Below are 17545 nucleotides of genomic sequence, written 5' to 3' on the forward strand. Positions count from 1 at the left end.
TTTCCAAAAAAAGAAAAAACAAGTATACCTATCGACCATGTGGATCCGAACATTATTGGGAAAATAGGCTCTTGTTTTAGTAGTACTAAAATTTTCTTGTACATATCTCTTATCGTGAAGAGTACTAAATTTTTCCTATGAAAACATGCTTCGATGCCCACCGATCAACATCTGTTTTTGTTTTTGCGACCAAAAATTAGCAAAAACCAATTCATTTATTTCTTCTATTATAAAGCCATTTAACATGTTTACAAATTCCCACGCGACAAATTTAAAGCCAGTGGAAATTTTAGTATTAACAACAATCATCTTGAGGAGCAAAAAGAAATGGATTCATCAAAATGTACTTGAGCTGATATTCCCAAACACAAAAAGAACATACCAAATATTTAATAATAGAAGACTCCACTATCTAAAACTACTGGGAAAAAGAGAAAAAAAGACACAGCAAACAATACCGGAATACAGTACCCATAAATTATGCAAACAAGAAAATAAGATAACAGAAGAACCAACTAAGAAGCCTAGCAACACGAAAAAGAAGTCTACCCCTAGATAGAAGTGTTCCAGTAGGATGATATAGTTCTCATCGCTAACCTCTCTCTCGGTTCTTGGCCTCTTAGCAGGTTCTCTTTTCATGTTTGAATTTGATCTGTCACTTGGCCATCATGATTTTAACGAATTCCTCGTAGTTAATCTGGCCATCACCGTCAACATCAGCCTCACGGATCATCTCATCGACTTCTTCATCGGTCAATTTCTCGCCGAGATTTGTCATCACGTGGCGGAGCTCAGCTGCAGAAATGAACCCATTTTGGTCCTTGTCAAACACACGGAAGGCTTCCTTGAGTTCCTCCTCTGAGTCAGTGTCCTTCATCTTCCGAGCCATCAGGTTCAGGAACTCGGGGAAGTCGATTGTTCCGTTTCCATCAGCATCCACCTCGTTGATCATGTCCTGCAGCTCGGCTTCAGTTGGGTTCTGGCCAAGTGACCTCATCACGGTCCCAAGCTCCTTAGTCGTGATGCAACCTGCATCCCAATGTAAAATCATCACAAATCACCGTAGATCCAGAGAAGCAGAAACAGACAATGCTCATAAAACACAGAGAAGAAAGGTTTAAAGATTTCCAAATGGTTGATTTATTGATAAGATATTAGCTGTCATTGAGAAGAATGAAAGAACAAGCCAAGTTACCAACTGAAATAAGTAGGGATGAAAAATAAGAGTAACCAAAGTTCAAACAAAGAACAAAACCATCAATCAGCTAGAAAATAGGATCCTAGTAGACCAATAAAATCATTATTATGTGCTCACAACTTAGAAGTTACGCAAGCAGACAAACATCAGACATCTTCGCCTGTAATTCCTAAGGTTATAGTAATCAAATGGAATCAAAATGTCATTTCCATTAACAATATTCAACTAATAATCAAAATTTAGTCACATTGGCATTTCCAGTCCAAGAATTTCAGGTATAGATGCGTACTCAGGCCTCGACCACCAAGTAAAATCCAGAAGTTTCATGAAGAACACAAGTTTCAAATTACCACTATCTACAAATCAACTCATCAGATTTGACTAGGAAACAGAAAGCAAAATTCATAATCTTAAAAACAAACTCCAGTCCAAGCTGTGAAACCTCTATGCAAAAAACAAAAAAGAGCACCCAAGCTTTTTCTTATTCTGAAAATCCAATTTAACACATCATTTACCATAAAAAAAACTCGAGCATGCAAACTTGAACTACAGAAAAGAACACTCAACAAGAGAACCTAGAATAATCGGCCATGGACCGTGGAAAATCAATCGAAGAAAACATTTCTCAAACACATTATCACAAGATCGCCGCCTGAACAGACCTCCAAAACCAAAACAAATAAAGTCAACAAAGCACAACGCAGCCACGTAACATCCAGATCACGGCAGATCCAATCCACAACACTCAAAACTCCAAAAAAACATCACAAAACATGATAACCAGTCGCTCAAAAGTAAAAACAATCCAAAAAAGCAACAATCCATCACAAAGCCAAAACAAAACACGCCTGAAAAACCTCAAATTCAACCTAAACCCTAGATCAAGCACAAAACAAACACGAGAACACCAAATCATAGAATTAGATCTGGAAAACAAAACCTAAAAGCAAATCACATCAAACAAAGGGAGAAAGGGGATCTGAGAAACGATACCATCGCCGTCCTTGTCGAAGAGGCTGAAGGCCTCCTTGAACTCGGAGATCTGATCGTCGGTGAGCTGCTCGGCCATCGTCGGAGAGAGAGAAAAATCAACGAGAATCGAATCCTGAGAGGGTTTTTTCGTTTGAGCGCAAAAAAGTCTGATCTGAATTTTCTCCAAAATGTTCCGAAATGCGAAGTAGGGGAAAAAATATCGAGTAAAAGGGCGCACGTGTCAGATACGCACGCCGCCGTGGAAATAAGCGCGCCAACTGCCTCTTCGCACGTGCCGCTTTTATCGCCCTGTTTGGAATCTGGATTGGGATAAGACAGTGCCCGGATAAGAATGTCATAAGTAAATAATATCTATTTCAAGCTTCATACTTGATAGTGATGCGAAGGATTAATCCATATTTTTTTTAACACTATCAAATTATGGAAGAGAATAGATGTAAGAATTTTCAACAAAATTTTCAAGTTAGTACCAACAAAATAAACTTTAAATGAAGTATTTCTTTTTAATATATAGATTTAAATATTGTCTGAAGCATAAAAACACTATCACGTGGAGGACACATCATGATAAATAATAACATGGTGGTTCGAGATAGTCTAGCATGCAACTGATCGAATGGTCGGTTCCAAATACTCATTCGATCAAAGGAACGACCAACTACACTTAACCAAATACTGGGTGCAGAGATACAAACTTAGCACTACCAGCACGAGCAATAATGTTACTAATGAGATGTTTTTGAGTTTCTTTTAAGCGTTTTTATAATTTTCTGAATCAATTTTAATCGTCTAGTGAAATACTGTGATTGTGATTTTTCCGCCCTATGCCTGGAATTTAATTTTGTTTTTTTATATCTATTCTTCTATGAATAGTAAATATACAAAAATTATTGGATAAAATACAGTTTTGATACAAAGAGATTTATACTTCATTTTTTTTTGTCTCTAGATTAAAAAAATCATCCTATTAGATTTAAAATTTAGTTTCAATTCAATTATTAAGTTTCAAAACGTGACGTGTTGGTCTGAGGAGTTTGAATTTAATTTTTAATTGGTCCCTAGATTAACTTGATATCTAAATTTTGCTCTTTATTTTTTAAAATGTGTTGGTAAATTTTATTATTTTTTATTCTCTTTTGTTTAAGTGACATTTTTCTCTGCTCCGCTTTCTTTCTTCCTCTCTTCTCTTTTTTTTTTTTCTTTCTAATATTCCAATCGCACTACGGCCCTTCATATTCGTTCATTTCTAGTTTAGCATTCAAATTGAGTAGGTTTTAATTTACAATGTGAATCAGAAAGTTTCTCAAGGGCCAACAAGATTAATCGACAGTCATATCAGGTAATTTGAGAGATCCCTTAATATCCAGTCACTACCACATCAACATTCTATTATGTCAACTAACAGTTAAATTAAACTCAATCATCAATTAGAAATCAAACTCAAAGCTCATATATCAATTAAAAACTAAATTCAAACTTCAATACTAAACATCACACTTTTTATACTTTAATCAAATAGGAACTAAATTTAAATCTCAACAACAGAGCGATGATTTTTTAAACTCCCAAATAGAAAAATGTCACAGCATGGACAAAAGTGTATTTTAACCAAGATTCTCGTATATATTTTTTAAATAGTTTTTTTTTCCTTTCCATTATCATTAGTCCCTTTAAAATTTTAACTTATGATTACGCCACCAAAATACTTTGACCTACCCGACATAAACCTACTACATAATCTTTAAGCAATACAATCTACATGTCACACAAGCACTAAATTGAAGTTAATGTAATGTAGTAACCTATTTTACACACAAAATTGAAAGTTCAGCTACCAAATCTGAAATTTTATATAGTATATATATGATCTTATAGACACGACCTTGAAAGTCTAGAAACCTATTAAAAACTCTTTATATCAATACAATGACTGAATAGATATAAATTTGAAAGTTCATAAACCCGACTTATCATCTGACCTTTTAATTTTCCTCTTAAAAGTACTAGGTCTAGCTATTCACGTATAGAAAGACATTGCACATTTATTTACCCATAAATAAGCTTCGAGAGGGTCCCATATACCATAATTTGCTTTTTTTTTCTCTCTTTTTTCCAAATTTAAGAAACAAATGCATGTGTTCTCATCCCTATATGGTTGGAATGTTGGCATTATAGAATTGGAAAAAACATATAGACAAAGTTATGTTGGACAAACTTCTAGGTGTAACTTTGTGTTTGTCAAAGGTACATTTTAAGGACAATAGGAGGGTTTGAAGATGGAATGTCTTGTCTGTGTAATGTTGTTTTATAATGTGTTTGGTATAATGTTTAGAATAGTAAAACATGCTTTTTTTTCTTAACTAATTTAAAAGTACTTTAAAAAAATTATCTTGATGCTTGGTTACGTGGTCGTAAAGTATTTTTGAAAATTCTTAAAATATTCAATTGTGATGATATTTTGTTTTAACGATATGAGATTCTAACCTTTCATATTACATTGGTTGAAAAATATGAATTTTGGTTAAAAATGGAAACGAAGCTTAGTTGATCTTTACTTGAGGTGTAATTGATAGTGCTTGTTAGAATTTATGTTAATTTTTTTGGACTAATTGGTCGTGGGACCCCTTGTTCGGTCAATTCTATTCCATATAGTTGGTATACTACAATTGAAAAATGTCGTTAGAATGATCTTGGATCCACGCCAACTTGGTAGTTACATCCTCATATCTTATCCGTATAAAGTTTCCCATGAATGGATGATGTCTCTACTTTGATGACGACTCCGTCACTCCAAGCTTCATTTCACATTCAGTCCCTTCTCCTCGATCCTATATTGATCGATGACAATTCTTAGTATTTCTTTGGTGAATATCCCACATGAAATTCAGAATGAGGGTTCCAAACCTCCTTGAGATTGTTGGGTTTGGTGCCCTTAGCTCGTGTATTTGTAATTTATGAATAAATTATTTATTCAATAAAGAGTTATCTTATTATTTCTTTGCATTTACTTGCATTCTAGTAAACTATGATCTAAAGTTATTTAATATAACTAGAACAATATATATTTGATATACAATGTATATATTTGATATACAGTATTATTTAATATACAATGTATATATTTGATATACAGTATATTGATATATAGTGTATATTCGATATACAAGTGGATACTGTTCTAGTAATAACATAAATGGTCTATAGTACATGGATATATAAGGTTAGGTACCTTATCCTGGTAACACTATGGATACGACCCCCTTTGTAATAGTTACAAACGACTTTATCCAGGTTGTTCATGTAAACACATGCGAGTGCGAGTATCCTGTACAATGAGTTTGTATAAGATCGGACCGCGAAATAATTAATTATCGGTTCTAACACCGTTAGTCAATAGATTGTTATCTCATATGATGATCAGGTCACTTGATCTTAATCTTGAGCGATTTAGGGACTCTTGCCTATAAGGGATCGTCCTTTGATTTGTATGGGTGAGAGTGACCCGAGCTATCAACTCAATAATCCTACCATTTTGGGGACAAGATCGAGTAGGGAGTTGGAAACATAACTATGCAATATAGAATTCACTCCTTTCTGATTTAGGGAAGTAGATGAGTGTGTCATTACATGCTGACTTTGGGACTTGAACAAGGGGTCCTATCCTCTCACTGGGTCGAGAGGGACTTCCGGTTATTGGTTAGACCATAGCTGGGTTGTTCATTAAAAGAACAGTGATATTTAAGGAGTAAGATGTAACTCATGGGTAAAACGGTAATTTGACCTAGCTAGAGTTACGAGCACTCGTGGATGATTGACTTTCCGTTAATGGTCGTACATCCGTGGATACGAAAATATTATGCAGTGAGAAGAGTGCAGCTGCGAGTATTTAGTAGAATGACCCACCGTTAACGAATGTTAATTAACTAGGTTAATGAATTTGAGTGATTAATCTCGTATGTTGGAGCTTTTGATCTGTAGGTTCATTAGGTCCCTTACTAACTCACAACGGATAAAACGAGGATCAAAATTTTGAAAAAATTTGAAATGTTCAAATTATATTTAGGGAATATATACAATATATAATATATATTATGATACATTATATATATAGTTTATTTTTTAATAAAGATTCAATAATTAAACTATATGTTAGATAAATATTTGAATAGGATTCAAATAATTAATATGAATTGGATTAATCATATTAAAACTATAGTTTATACCATAAATATGCATTTTGAATATGATTGAAATATATAGTTTTAATTAAATATGTGATATTTAATTAAAAGTTAATTAATTAATTGTTTATTTAATTAATATTTGGATTTAAATTAATTATTTATTAATTTAATTAGTTCATTGTTAATTGATTTGATTAATTTGTTTGTTATTAGTTAAAAAGGAAAAGATATTTTGATGGCATTGGAATTTTCGCCCGGGGAAGAATAGTTTTAGGATTTTCTATAATAGTAAGCTGAACTATGCTAAAGGATAAAAATCTCAAAACTCTCTACTCTCTCAATTGGCGAGAAAGATAAGTGGTGTTGTCTCGTTGGGACGAAGAAGATTATTCAAAGTAAAATCTAACATTTTTCCTATTTTATATTTTTTGTGTTTTAAATTTCAAAAAAAAAATTGAAGAACGCATTCTACTGTTTTCGTTAAGGGGATTCATATCCCTTCAGAAACCACATTGATATTTTAGAAAAAAAAATGTATCCTTGAACATAAATTCAACTTCTTCGATTAGGTTAGTATAACTTGGCTCAACTATCTCAAAAAAATTCACATTTTGAAACTACTTACTAAAATATATAAACCGTTAAAATCCGTTAAAATTGCGATAGTATAGGAAGCAAAATAGATGAAAGCGAAAAAAAAAATATATATATATATATATACACACATGTAATGACCAAAATAGCCTGTGAAGTTGTGATTTGTAAAGATGAAATTCAAACCAATTTTAGAGAAAGGAAGTAAAAAAAAAATACAATTTCAAGTTCGGTGAATCAGTCAAATGGAACTGCCTCGGACCCCGCGGAGCAAATTTGTTTCTCAAGGTCCTCTCCTTCTCTCTCTCTCTCTCTCTCCCCTTGATCCAAATCTTCACCCACTGCTCTGTTTCTCCCTCTTCCGTGGCTTCCACTGCTCCTACTCCAGCTCCGGTACTTGATTCTCTACTGTATTTCTGTTCAATTTCAATTTACGGATCTATGTTTTTATTTCTACTTCTTTCGTATCTTGATTGATTCTGTATCGGAAGCGGAATCAGATTGTTGTTTGATGCGACAAATTATCTGAACTCAGTGACTGGATTGATCTTTGATTAGGGTTGTCGTTAATTTTGATGATTTTCGTGTGTTTCCTTGTGATCTTATGGGAAACATGAGGAAGATTGTCTCCTGATTTTTTCATCAGTCGATGGATTGAAATCCTCGTTTGAGTGATGATGCCTCCAATTTAACTTCAGGAGATTGTTTTATTTGCTTGTGAGAGACAAGGAATGTGGATATCATATCACACGGACACTGCATCATGAAGGTTGTTGGAAAAAAATGGGGACACAGGATACGCTACTGTTAATTGCTTGCTATCAAGTTAAAATTATAAAGCCTGTTTGAGTGCAGTTGCATCTAAATAAGCCACATGGATGTGTTTTGTATTTGTCCTTTATTATAGTTAAATTTCGTTTTTAGTCCCTTTAGTTTCTATTTGATTCACATGCATTTGAATGTTTAGTTATCAAAGCTTACTAGTTATTCTTACCAATAGTGAAGGGTCACATATGCAATGTTGCAAGATCCATTTTTCAACTAAAATGATACTTTAAAGTTTGACCCGAATTCGTATTTTTCAACTAATATGACCTTCATTCGAGATCCTCGTGACATGTTACATGGGATTTATGTCATCCTGTACTAACATCGGGGATTGTTGGTTTAACCAATCAAACAATAGTGGCCATAATGATTTTAAAAAAAAAAAATTACAGGGACCAAATGAGAATATGTATGGGTGAAAGTAGAGGGAGTAAAAATGTAATCTAACTCTACTTTTCTTATGAATAATGGAGTGTCCAATTAATGAGTATATTTCCATAGACTCCTTTCCTGACAAATTGGATGTCACTTGCATGGCTGGCCTAAGCTTATATAACATTAATCCTTGTTTTATTTGGGTTCTTTTTCTTTCTTTCTTTTTTTTTTTTTTTTTGCCAAGGCTTATAACCTTTTCATTTTGATCTGTGATGCAACTTTCATTTTTAGTTTCATGACATGTACTTTACTATATTTTTAATTATGTTGTTAGGTTCTTTTTCCAAATTGTGTTCCACGAACGGTCAAATTATTCTGTGATTTCAAAAAGCTATTCATGGGATGGATCGTTATTATACATTAGTTTTTCACATACATTAGTCTATTGTGGATAAATGTTTTATTTTGTCTTCATAATTGATTTTCTTAACCAACGAGCATCTCATTGCAGAATCCTCTACATTTAAGTACAAAATCTAGGCTTTTCTTTCAGCTGTTGCATTTGAGAGGAGGATGTCGTCTGGTGGTGAAGACACCCATTGGTGCTATCAATGCAACCATTCATTTTGGCTTGGTGGAGAAGACATAGTTTGCCCTTACTGTAATGGTGGTTTTATTGAAGAACTTAACGATTTACATGATGGAACGATTCAAAATGACACTAATCTGGGCACAGAAGAAGAAGATTTTTCAAGTCAGGTGCCTCCAATTTTTGAAGCCATGTTTGCATTGATGGGGCGAAGAAGCCCTTATCCGAGATTTGGACTTCTTGAAGCTGTTGATGCTTTTACCAGAGAGAGAATGGCTGGAAGAAATCCTAACTTTGATGTTAGGAGAAGATCCAGTTCTGTCCCAGGACAGAATTTGGATTTTTTCAATTCTTTTTGGTCATTCCACGAACACGTTCCCGGTCCGTCCTTCGCTAGTGTCGCTCCAGAAGGTAGATCTAGTCAACTTTCGGGACTGCAAGCGTTGGGTGCACAGATTACCATGAATGAGAGGAGGGATCCAGTTCCAGCTCCTGCATCTCATTCATCCATAGAAGCAATGCCTACAATCAAGATCAACCAAATGCACCTTGGCACCGACTCTCATTGTCCAGTCTGTAAAGAAAAATTTGAGCTAGGATCTGAAGCAAGAGAGATGCCGTGTAATCATATTTATCACTCTGATTGTATCCTCCCTTGGTTGGTCCAGCACAACACTTGCCCCGTTTGTCGTCTCGAGCTGCCTCAACAAGATACCAGGCACGCTTGGAGTGGCGGTAGCAGCAGCAGCAGCAGCAATGGTGAAGTCTCAAATGGGAGAGAGATTACTCAACTAGGTCTGGGAAGGAGGAATCCATTACACGATTTCTGGACTACTTCAAATGTACTTCATCGTTTCAGCAGTGGTATTCGCAGAAATGGCACATCCACAAATCACTACCACGATAACGAGATGAGTTACCCCGAATGGCCTTTTCATTACTAAGTCTTAATTTCTCTCTACTCGAGCATGATTTCTGTGAAACCTATATTGCATAGCAATGGGGCAATAAGAAATAAGAATCAGCTCTATAGCTGTGATATCATGAGCTGGTTTTTTTTTCCCTTTTTTTTCTGTACAATGGTCAAAAGATCAGACCATCTGCTGCTATGACTTAGCGCTTAAATCAAGTGTAATTATAGTCATGTTTTATGAATCAATTGAGAAGACAATTGCTTTTTTTTCCCCTGGTTCGTGAGCTGCTTCATAATCATAATAGTTAGAAATGATGAAAATATGATATCATATATGGCTGCCATGGATAAGATTTGAAAAGGAGCAAGAGATTTTATTCTGTGAACATGTATATATGGTTGTGGATCTTGGCATCTAAGATTCTCACAGATGGAGTGAGATGACTATTGACAATTGCTTGTTTCTGAATTCTTTTTTTTTTTTTTGGCTTTTTGAGTATCATGTTTAGCCTTTTTCCTTTTGTGTTGGTCTACTTCACCTTTTTGTAAAGCCACAAATATTCTTTAGGTGGGATAAAGGTTGTTCATTCTTTTCTACTTTGGAAGGAGGTACAAAGCTATAGGTTAAATTTAATACATTATTTGTCAACTATGGTATGTGCGGTTCGAGTTGGTCTGGTTTGGGTCCAAACCAAATACTCAGCCCGACCATTCACGCTCGTAGTCCACCCATAAGCCAACTCTTTCTCCCGAACTCCTTCGGGATAGGGTTTTTCTTTCCCTCCCTATCTACCTTCCCACTCAGATGTTGTTCAGACTTTTTCGTCTGACAAATGCTCAAACGACGCTGGCCTCGACTCCAAGCAAGTAAAACTAAGTTTGATCTTCATCACACCTAAATTGATGAAACCATTTCTGTTCAAATCAAATTAACTAAGTTCAGTTCAAGCCAACGTGAACTTAACTTGATGGATATTGGCACCTGTATGATTTTTTTTTTCTTTTGGGGTTTTTTTTCACCCGTATAGTCAATTTCGTTCCTATATTAAAAAATTTATCAAATCTTTCCAAATTTTGTTTAAATTGCATCTTAAAATGATGAAGAGATATTTAAATTATATTATTTCACGAGTTGACATATTTTAATATTAAATATATACTACACTAGCTCGGTTTAAAATTTCGATTCATAAATAATTAAATACTAAAACAAACCGTTTAGAAGTTTTAGGACTTTTTTTTTTTTAGAAGATTTCGAAGTTTAGATATAAATAATAGTAATAATAATTGCAACATTTCAAAGAATATAATAAGACTTAAACTTTTAATGTCCTAAACTACGGGTTTTATTTTTAATTAAATATATTTTTAATGTGAAGAAAATGTACAATAATAGTCATATCCAATTAAAACTCGTAGAAATTGAATTGATTAAATTTGTTTCTAGAAGAGTGATTAAAATTGATGCCATGATGTGATAGATTCAATTAATGTGGAATTAGATACTTTTATGATAAAATTCATTGGTTTCAAACCCTCAAACGAATTTTGTTTCATTTAATTGATCAAATAAATTCGTTCTAAAAAGATTACAGTATTAAATTATTTGTTCAGATATTTTGGGAAGGGAATTTTGGATGGAGCTTTCAAGATTTGTTTTACTATTATTTCCATATATATTTTGAGATCGAGTTAAAAAAAAAAATACAATATAAAAAGTATATTAGGTTTGTAACAACAAACAATATATATTCTTAAATTAAAATATATATATATATATATATATATATATTAATATTTCATCTATCATGTTTTAAGAAATCAATTTTAAAAATGATTTATTTGAATGGTACGATAAAAATCACTTTTGGTCATTGAACTTTTGTTAAAAATCATTGAACTTTTGTTTATAACGGATTGGTTCTTTAACTTTAGTTTCTAATGATTTAATCCCTCTACTTTTATATGTAACAATTAAAATTTGTAACGATCTAACCTCTAAAAAATGTTGTTAAGATTTAGCGAGGTTTCTTATAGTTATATATGTATATCCATAAAATGATGAAGAACCAAATGTATTTACAAACTACAAAACCTAAATTGTTACGTGATAACAATCGATACTTAGTTTTGATGAGATGTTTTATGGTATGGATTAAATTATTACAAATGGTTAACTACGAAGACTAAGTTGTTACGTAATAAAGTTCAATAACTAAGTGTTACCCATTAAAGAACGTAATTGTTACAAACTAAAATTCAGGGACTCAAATGTTTTTATTTACCAGCTAAAGTTTACCGACTAAATCGTTATTCGATATAGAAATCAAAAGTATTTTATAACCGTTATTGTATCGTCAAATACTCATAATATATATAATTATTTAGTTTGGGAAGTGGTGATATCAACTTATAATTACAAAAACCATGAATAGATAGATACATATAGGGCATCTGTTTCTAGAAAATGTTTAGCATTTAAGGAATTTAAGACTAAGGTAAAATTTACTTAATCCTTAGATTATCCAAAACATACCATTATTATTATTTTAGTTAAATAGAGATTTGAACTTCCGACTTCCTTATCGATGATATAATCGCTTGTCGATTTCAGCTAGGTTCAGGTGAGTCCACCAATCGATTGTTGATTATAAATTATTAATTAAACTAGCTTATACAAATTTCTTGATATTTAAATTTTAAATTTTGGTGAATATGAACAAGTTATCTTTTGCAGTGTTTTATAATTTTAAAACCACAGTTGTAGCATTTCAATAGAATGTTGTTTAACAATAATTTTTGAATTACATTTAATATGTTTGACAATTCGAGAGTAAATATATAGGCATTAATCGATAAGTTTTTTGTTTTTTGTTTTTTTCAATTCTGTGAAAAAAAAAAACATGATTTCTTGATATTCAACTAAATATTATTTAAAATTTTTAAGATAACAATACACTACAATTTTAAAAGTTTCACCCATTTTTTTCTCTAACTTATCTTTCTCCTCTCTCTCAGTTTGTTTTTCTTTTTTAGGAATTTTTTTTTACGTCTCTAATATTTTATTTATACAAGTATAATGTCAAATTTGAAAATTATAAGCTAAACATAAAAGAGAAAAGAATAAATTTTGATTTTTAAATAAAAATAAAATTACAAGTTGATTATTATCATTATAATAAATTTCTTATCAAACAAAATTTAATCCCCTCATTTTAAAAAATAAAATAGAGAACCTTATCAAACACATAGGTTTTCATTCTTAAATAGAAATATAGAAAGAAAAAACTCAAAAAACAAAATTTTAATTCTAGCTAATTGGATTGGAAAATATTAAAAATATTTTTCAACTTTAATTTACAAGGATCTAATCTCGAATTCATAACTGGTTGGAGATATATACCAATATTTTGACTAAATCGTTACAATTTAAATTTTAAGGAGTAAATGATCATTTAAATTTAAGAAAAGTGTTTTTAAATCTAATAATATTATTTACAAAGAAATTTATTCAAATATTATTATTATAAAACATGTATACTGTATACTATATATATTCGTGTACACAAATTCGTGTCAAAATTTTTTCAGAAGTCCACTTTTCAGTTAATTGGCATTTGGAATTATCAAAATCTCTCTCTCTCTCTTTCTTTCTCTCTCTTCAAAACCCTAATTTCATCTGATTCAGCTTCAGCCTTGTGATACCTATCCCATTTCTCCTCACCATTATCGTTCATCCCTGCTTTCTCGATCTACCGAAGAACACGACGAGGACGCAGAAGCGTTGTTCAAGCTCCAAGGTTGCTCCTCTTACTCTCTCACTCGCTGTTATGGAAGATTTTGTTATCTGCTCCCCTCCCGCGACTGTGTTCCAGTTTCTCTTTTCTTTTTCCCTTCTGTCGTCTTCGGTCAACTTCAGGCGTTGGGATGTATGATATATTTGCGTTTTTGTTGGAGTTTTCTTGCTGAATTTGGGCAGCTCGGGAGTTCGAATTTGCCGTTTGTGTATCTCGTGGATTTTGTTGCTTTTTTTACTGTCTTCTCTGGCTCTGTTGAATCTTCAGTCGTGTGTTGGGCGTAGTCGCGTTGGTTTTTTAGTTTGTTGTTGAATGTTTGTGTTTTTGGAGGAACTGGAACTAATTTGAATGTCGCGCGTAAACTTAGGATGAACTTTGGGTTTTGAATTTTACTTTATTGTTCTCGTTTTTATTGTTCTTCTTTTCATGAACTCCTCATCCTTCTGCCTTTCTTTTGGCTTCTGTTTGGCCATTCTTTGTATGTCTCGATTTCTTTTCCAATCAATGTTACAAATGAACGAGAGGTTGTTCTATCACGCCTTTTAGAATATTTCAGGCTCCCTTATCTCGTATAGTAGTTTCAGTTAAGTATATGCTTGCTGTTTCTCCTGCTATTGATACTGCTAGATATTTAAGGACTATACTCTTTGCTTTTGAGGGGAAAAAAAGAGGCTAAATCGTTCTGCTTATCCATGGATGGCAGTCTGAGGTGTTGGAATGCTTCTTCTTGTGCTGGATTTGGAATAGCCTTTTTAGAATATATTTATAGTTGGTCTTATAATTCAGTGCACATAAGTTTTCTTCTGGAGTGTATAGTCGTTGCATTTGATTTTAGTGTATGGAATAGTTTGTTTTATTTATTTATTTTTATTGTAATAGTTGGACACTCTCTTAATTAGTTGGTGGTCTGTTCTAAACTGTTCTGTAACCAAATCCTTCTCTCTTTTAATTGGCAAACTGCTCTCCCCATAAACATCAATGGCCTCCACAGGGATCACACTTGGTGGTCACCCTTTTACGTGAGAGATAAAAGTTTTGCAGTTATAGTTCGTTACAGCCTTCTTTGGAACTTATGGCTTCAAAGAAATTGAAGGGTCTTTAACGATGAAGAGAAATCTCTTGTTGCTCTGACTTGTAGTAAATTATATGTTCCCTTCCGTCATTTTTGGGTGTCAATTGGATGATTTTCCTGTAATCTTTCTTGGGCTGGGTTAGTGTTCTCTCGTACCTGAATAAATAACCTTAAACAATTTCAAGTATAATTTTTTCTTATTCAATAATGAATCTTATATTTGGCAATCTCATGTCCATGTTGTGATTGTAAGAGATGAGTTACTAGGCTTCGATAAATAATTAATTGGAATAGTGAAGATTTTGCTACCTCACAATACGACAGTGCTCAGTTTATATTTTTCCAGGAAAAAGTGCAATGGGTAAGTAGATTAAGCAGTGTCACAAGTAATGATTTGATTTAAAAGGTGCTAACTGCTAACCAAACATTAAGAGTATAAATAAGCAGTTCTTCATGTATATTTTTATACTGTTTATGTGTGTGTTCCTTTGTAAAGTATCTTACATTCTCATGTGTCCAGTGTTTACATAGTTTTCACATTACATGGAAAATTGGTATTCAGATCTAAGTATATGGAGTTACATGTATTTATATCATATTCTAGTTGCTTGCAGAATGTCAAATCCAGTCATTTATCTGTTTAGATGAATTATGCATTATCGGGTTGTAGATTGTTACAGAAATCTTATGTTGTGTATTTCATATTTCAGAAGGCAGTTTCTGGATATCGAGATGTCTCCAGCATCCAAATCAAAATCAAAAGAGAAGAAAGCCAGCAAAGAGCAACAGAAGCCTACACCAAAGCCGGCAGGGCCTGCTGCTGGTGGTGGTACTAGTGTTCCAGCTAGTGCATATAATCCTCTCTCAGGAACCTTCCATGCACTTGAATCTACAGTCTCTGTTGCTCCACCTCTTCATTCCAATGGTCGATTCAAGAACATAGATGATACGGATGCTCAATCTGGAGTTCTACTTTCTTCAGTGGCAGAGTATGATACTGTTTCTAATAATGGTAGCTGGTCTGGGGAGTCAGAGGACCATAAAGACAAAAAATCTAACGCTACTGCACGGCAAGAAACAATTCCAGGGGCAGACATTGATAAACGGGAGAAAATTCGTCAGAAGAATGAGAAGAAGCATCAGCGTCAGAAAGAGAGACGTGCTCAAGAATTGCATGAACGCTGTAGTGGCTACCTTATGTCCAGAAAGCTTGAAGCTCTTGCTCAGCAATTAGTAGCTATGGGTTTTTCACATGATCGGGCAACCTTAGCACTAATACTGAATGAAGGCAAACTAGAGGAGTCAGTTTCATGGCTTTTTGAAGGTGTTGAAGAGCCAAATGATTCGGAGAATCAAAATATTGGTGGGCAAAATTTAAAACTTGACATATCAGAAGAGCTTGCTCGCATATCAGACCTGGAATCACAGTACAAGTGTACAAAACAAGAAGTTGAGAGAGCTATTGTTGCTTGTGAAGGTGATCTTGAGAAGGCAGCTGAATCCTTGAGAGAATTGAAGCTCGATCCGCCCGCGGCTTCTCCTAAGCCAGAAGAAACTGGTGATCCTCCCACTGCTTTAAGCAATAAGTTCCCTGGCAATACTAGTCAAGCCATAAGACCACAAGCAAAGCCCAATCCTTCTTCTATACAACAAAGGAAGGATGAAAAGGATTTTAATTACACAAAAGGAGCAATTACAGCCGGTACGTCTATAGAAACTATTGGCAAAAATATACCGCAGCCTTTGAGGAGGACTCAGCCAAAGATGGAATGGGGAAATTATGAACAAATCACAGCAGCTGAGAAAAGGTGGCCGAGTACAGGAACTAGCCCCATTTCCTTCTCTTTAGCATCAGCGTCCACCCAGTTGTCATCTCCACCAATCAAGAACGAGCCTCGTTATTTCACAGTTGGAACCGAGTTTAATAGCCTTCAATCTGGTCCAGCGAGAGAACCGACTTCGGTAGTTCAGGGCCGGAACCCATCTTTGCACACAAAACAGGCTTCAGTTGGTACTATAAGTTCATCACCTCCCGGTGGTTGGTATTCTACCAATGGCATTGCAAATATAAAATCCCCTTCCGGTGGATTTTTGCCGCAAATGCGCAATGCAAGAAGCTTCAAGCCCAGCGACGTGACTTTAAGCCAAATGTATCCTCAAGTTCAGTTTCAGCAGCAACAGCAGCAACAACAACATTTCGCCCCTGGAAATAGCCGTGGGGATTTCCTAGAACCCACCTACACCAATGCTTCATGGAGCAGAACAGGTTCATCAACCTCCATAGCTGCTGCTTCCTCCCTCGGACTATTTTCAGGAGCAAGCTCAACCCAATCCGGGGCATCGTCGCCAGTGGATTGGAGCACCGGAAACTCAATGCCACATTTAGATTACTCCGACATCGACTGGTCCGTGGACAGAGGTCTAAGTTCAGTAAGACCCAGCGGGTTGTTGCAGGGGCTGAATTCGTATATGCAGAAGAACGGCCACCTTTACGAGTTGTCGAATGCTCAGCCATTTGTGCCTGCAGCAGCCTCCAACTTCAACAACAGAGTTTCAATTGCAGGATTGCAAAACGGAGGGGTGGCTTCTGAAACATCAGGTAATGGTTCTAGAGAGTGGAGTTCTCCGTTTGAAGGGAAGGATATTTTTAGTTTTCCTAGACAGTTTGTGTTTTCTCCACCGTAAGAGGAAAATTATGACAATAAAATGAAATGAAAGCAAGAAAATGAAAAATGAAGAGTTTGATCGAATTTGCTTGTTTATTTGGTAAATGTTTCTAGAAGTCATATTGTTTGAGGGTTGGGTGCATTTTTTTACCCCAAAATATTAGGTTGAAAGTATAATATATACATTTCAAATTGAATGGATGAATATCTTTGGTCGTCTCGGGAATTTAGGCGCCTGTTTAGGAATGTCGAGTACTCAAATTTATAAAAATATCGGGGCATCAATTGAGAATTTTAAAAAGTGACTTGAAAAGTTCTTTAGTTTTGGATAATTGA

At 34.2% G+C, this 17545-nt stretch overlaps 3 protein-coding genes across 5 annotated transcripts; 2 read left to right on the plus strand and 1 right to left on the minus strand.

Annotated features, from left to right (window-relative positions):
• Positions 1–310: 310 nt before the first annotated feature.
• On the minus strand, positions 311–2370 carry LOC111016526 (calmodulin-7). The gene is made up of 2 exons (XM_022291965.2): positions 2192–2370; positions 311–1029 (listed from the first exon to the last, which is right to left on the minus strand). The coding sequence occupies exons 1-2, from the start codon at positions 2265–2267 to the stop codon at positions 656–658; spliced, it is 450 nt and encodes a 149-aa protein (XP_022147657.1). The 5' UTR covers positions 2268–2370; the 3' UTR covers positions 311–655.
• A 4833-nt stretch (positions 2371–7203) lies between these two features.
• Positions 7204–9946, plus strand: LOC111016591 (E3 ubiquitin-protein ligase RZF1). 2 transcript variants are annotated; one of them, XM_022292035.2, is made up of 2 exons: positions 7204–7362; positions 8726–9946. In XM_022292035.2, the coding sequence occupies exons 1-2, from the start codon at positions 7215–7217 to the stop codon at positions 9703–9705; spliced, it is 1128 nt and encodes a 375-aa protein (XP_022147727.1). In that variant the 5' UTR covers positions 7204–7214; the 3' UTR covers positions 9706–9946. The 2 variants fall into 2 exon arrangements, with proteins under 2 accessions (XP_022147727.1, XP_022147728.1); XM_022292036.2 differs by having other exon boundaries at positions 7218–7362; positions 8684–9946.
• A 3317-nt stretch (positions 9947–13263) lies between these two features.
• LOC111016552 (Ubiquitin-associated/translation elongation factor EF1B protein) lies at positions 13264–17293 on the plus strand. 2 transcript variants are annotated; one of them, XM_022291991.2, is made up of 2 exons: positions 13264–13474; positions 15254–17293. In XM_022291991.2, the coding sequence occupies exon 2, from the start codon at positions 15276–15278 to the stop codon at positions 17226–17228; it is 1953 nt and encodes a 650-aa protein (XP_022147683.1). In that variant the 5' UTR covers positions 13264–13474; positions 15254–15275; the 3' UTR covers positions 17229–17293. The 2 variants fall into 2 exon arrangements, with proteins under 2 accessions (XP_022147683.1, XP_087981588.1); XM_088125462.1 differs by having other exon boundaries at positions 15257–17293.
• The last annotated feature ends 252 nt before the right edge of the window (positions 17294–17545 follow it).

Source organism: Momordica charantia (assembly GCF_013281855.1).
Source record: "Momordica charantia cultivar OHB3-1 chromosome 6 unlocalized genomic scaffold, Mcharantia_2.0 BLBB01000006.1, whole genome shotgun sequence".
Lineage (NCBI taxonomy): Eukaryota > Viridiplantae > Streptophyta > Magnoliopsida > Cucurbitales > Cucurbitaceae > Momordica > Momordica charantia.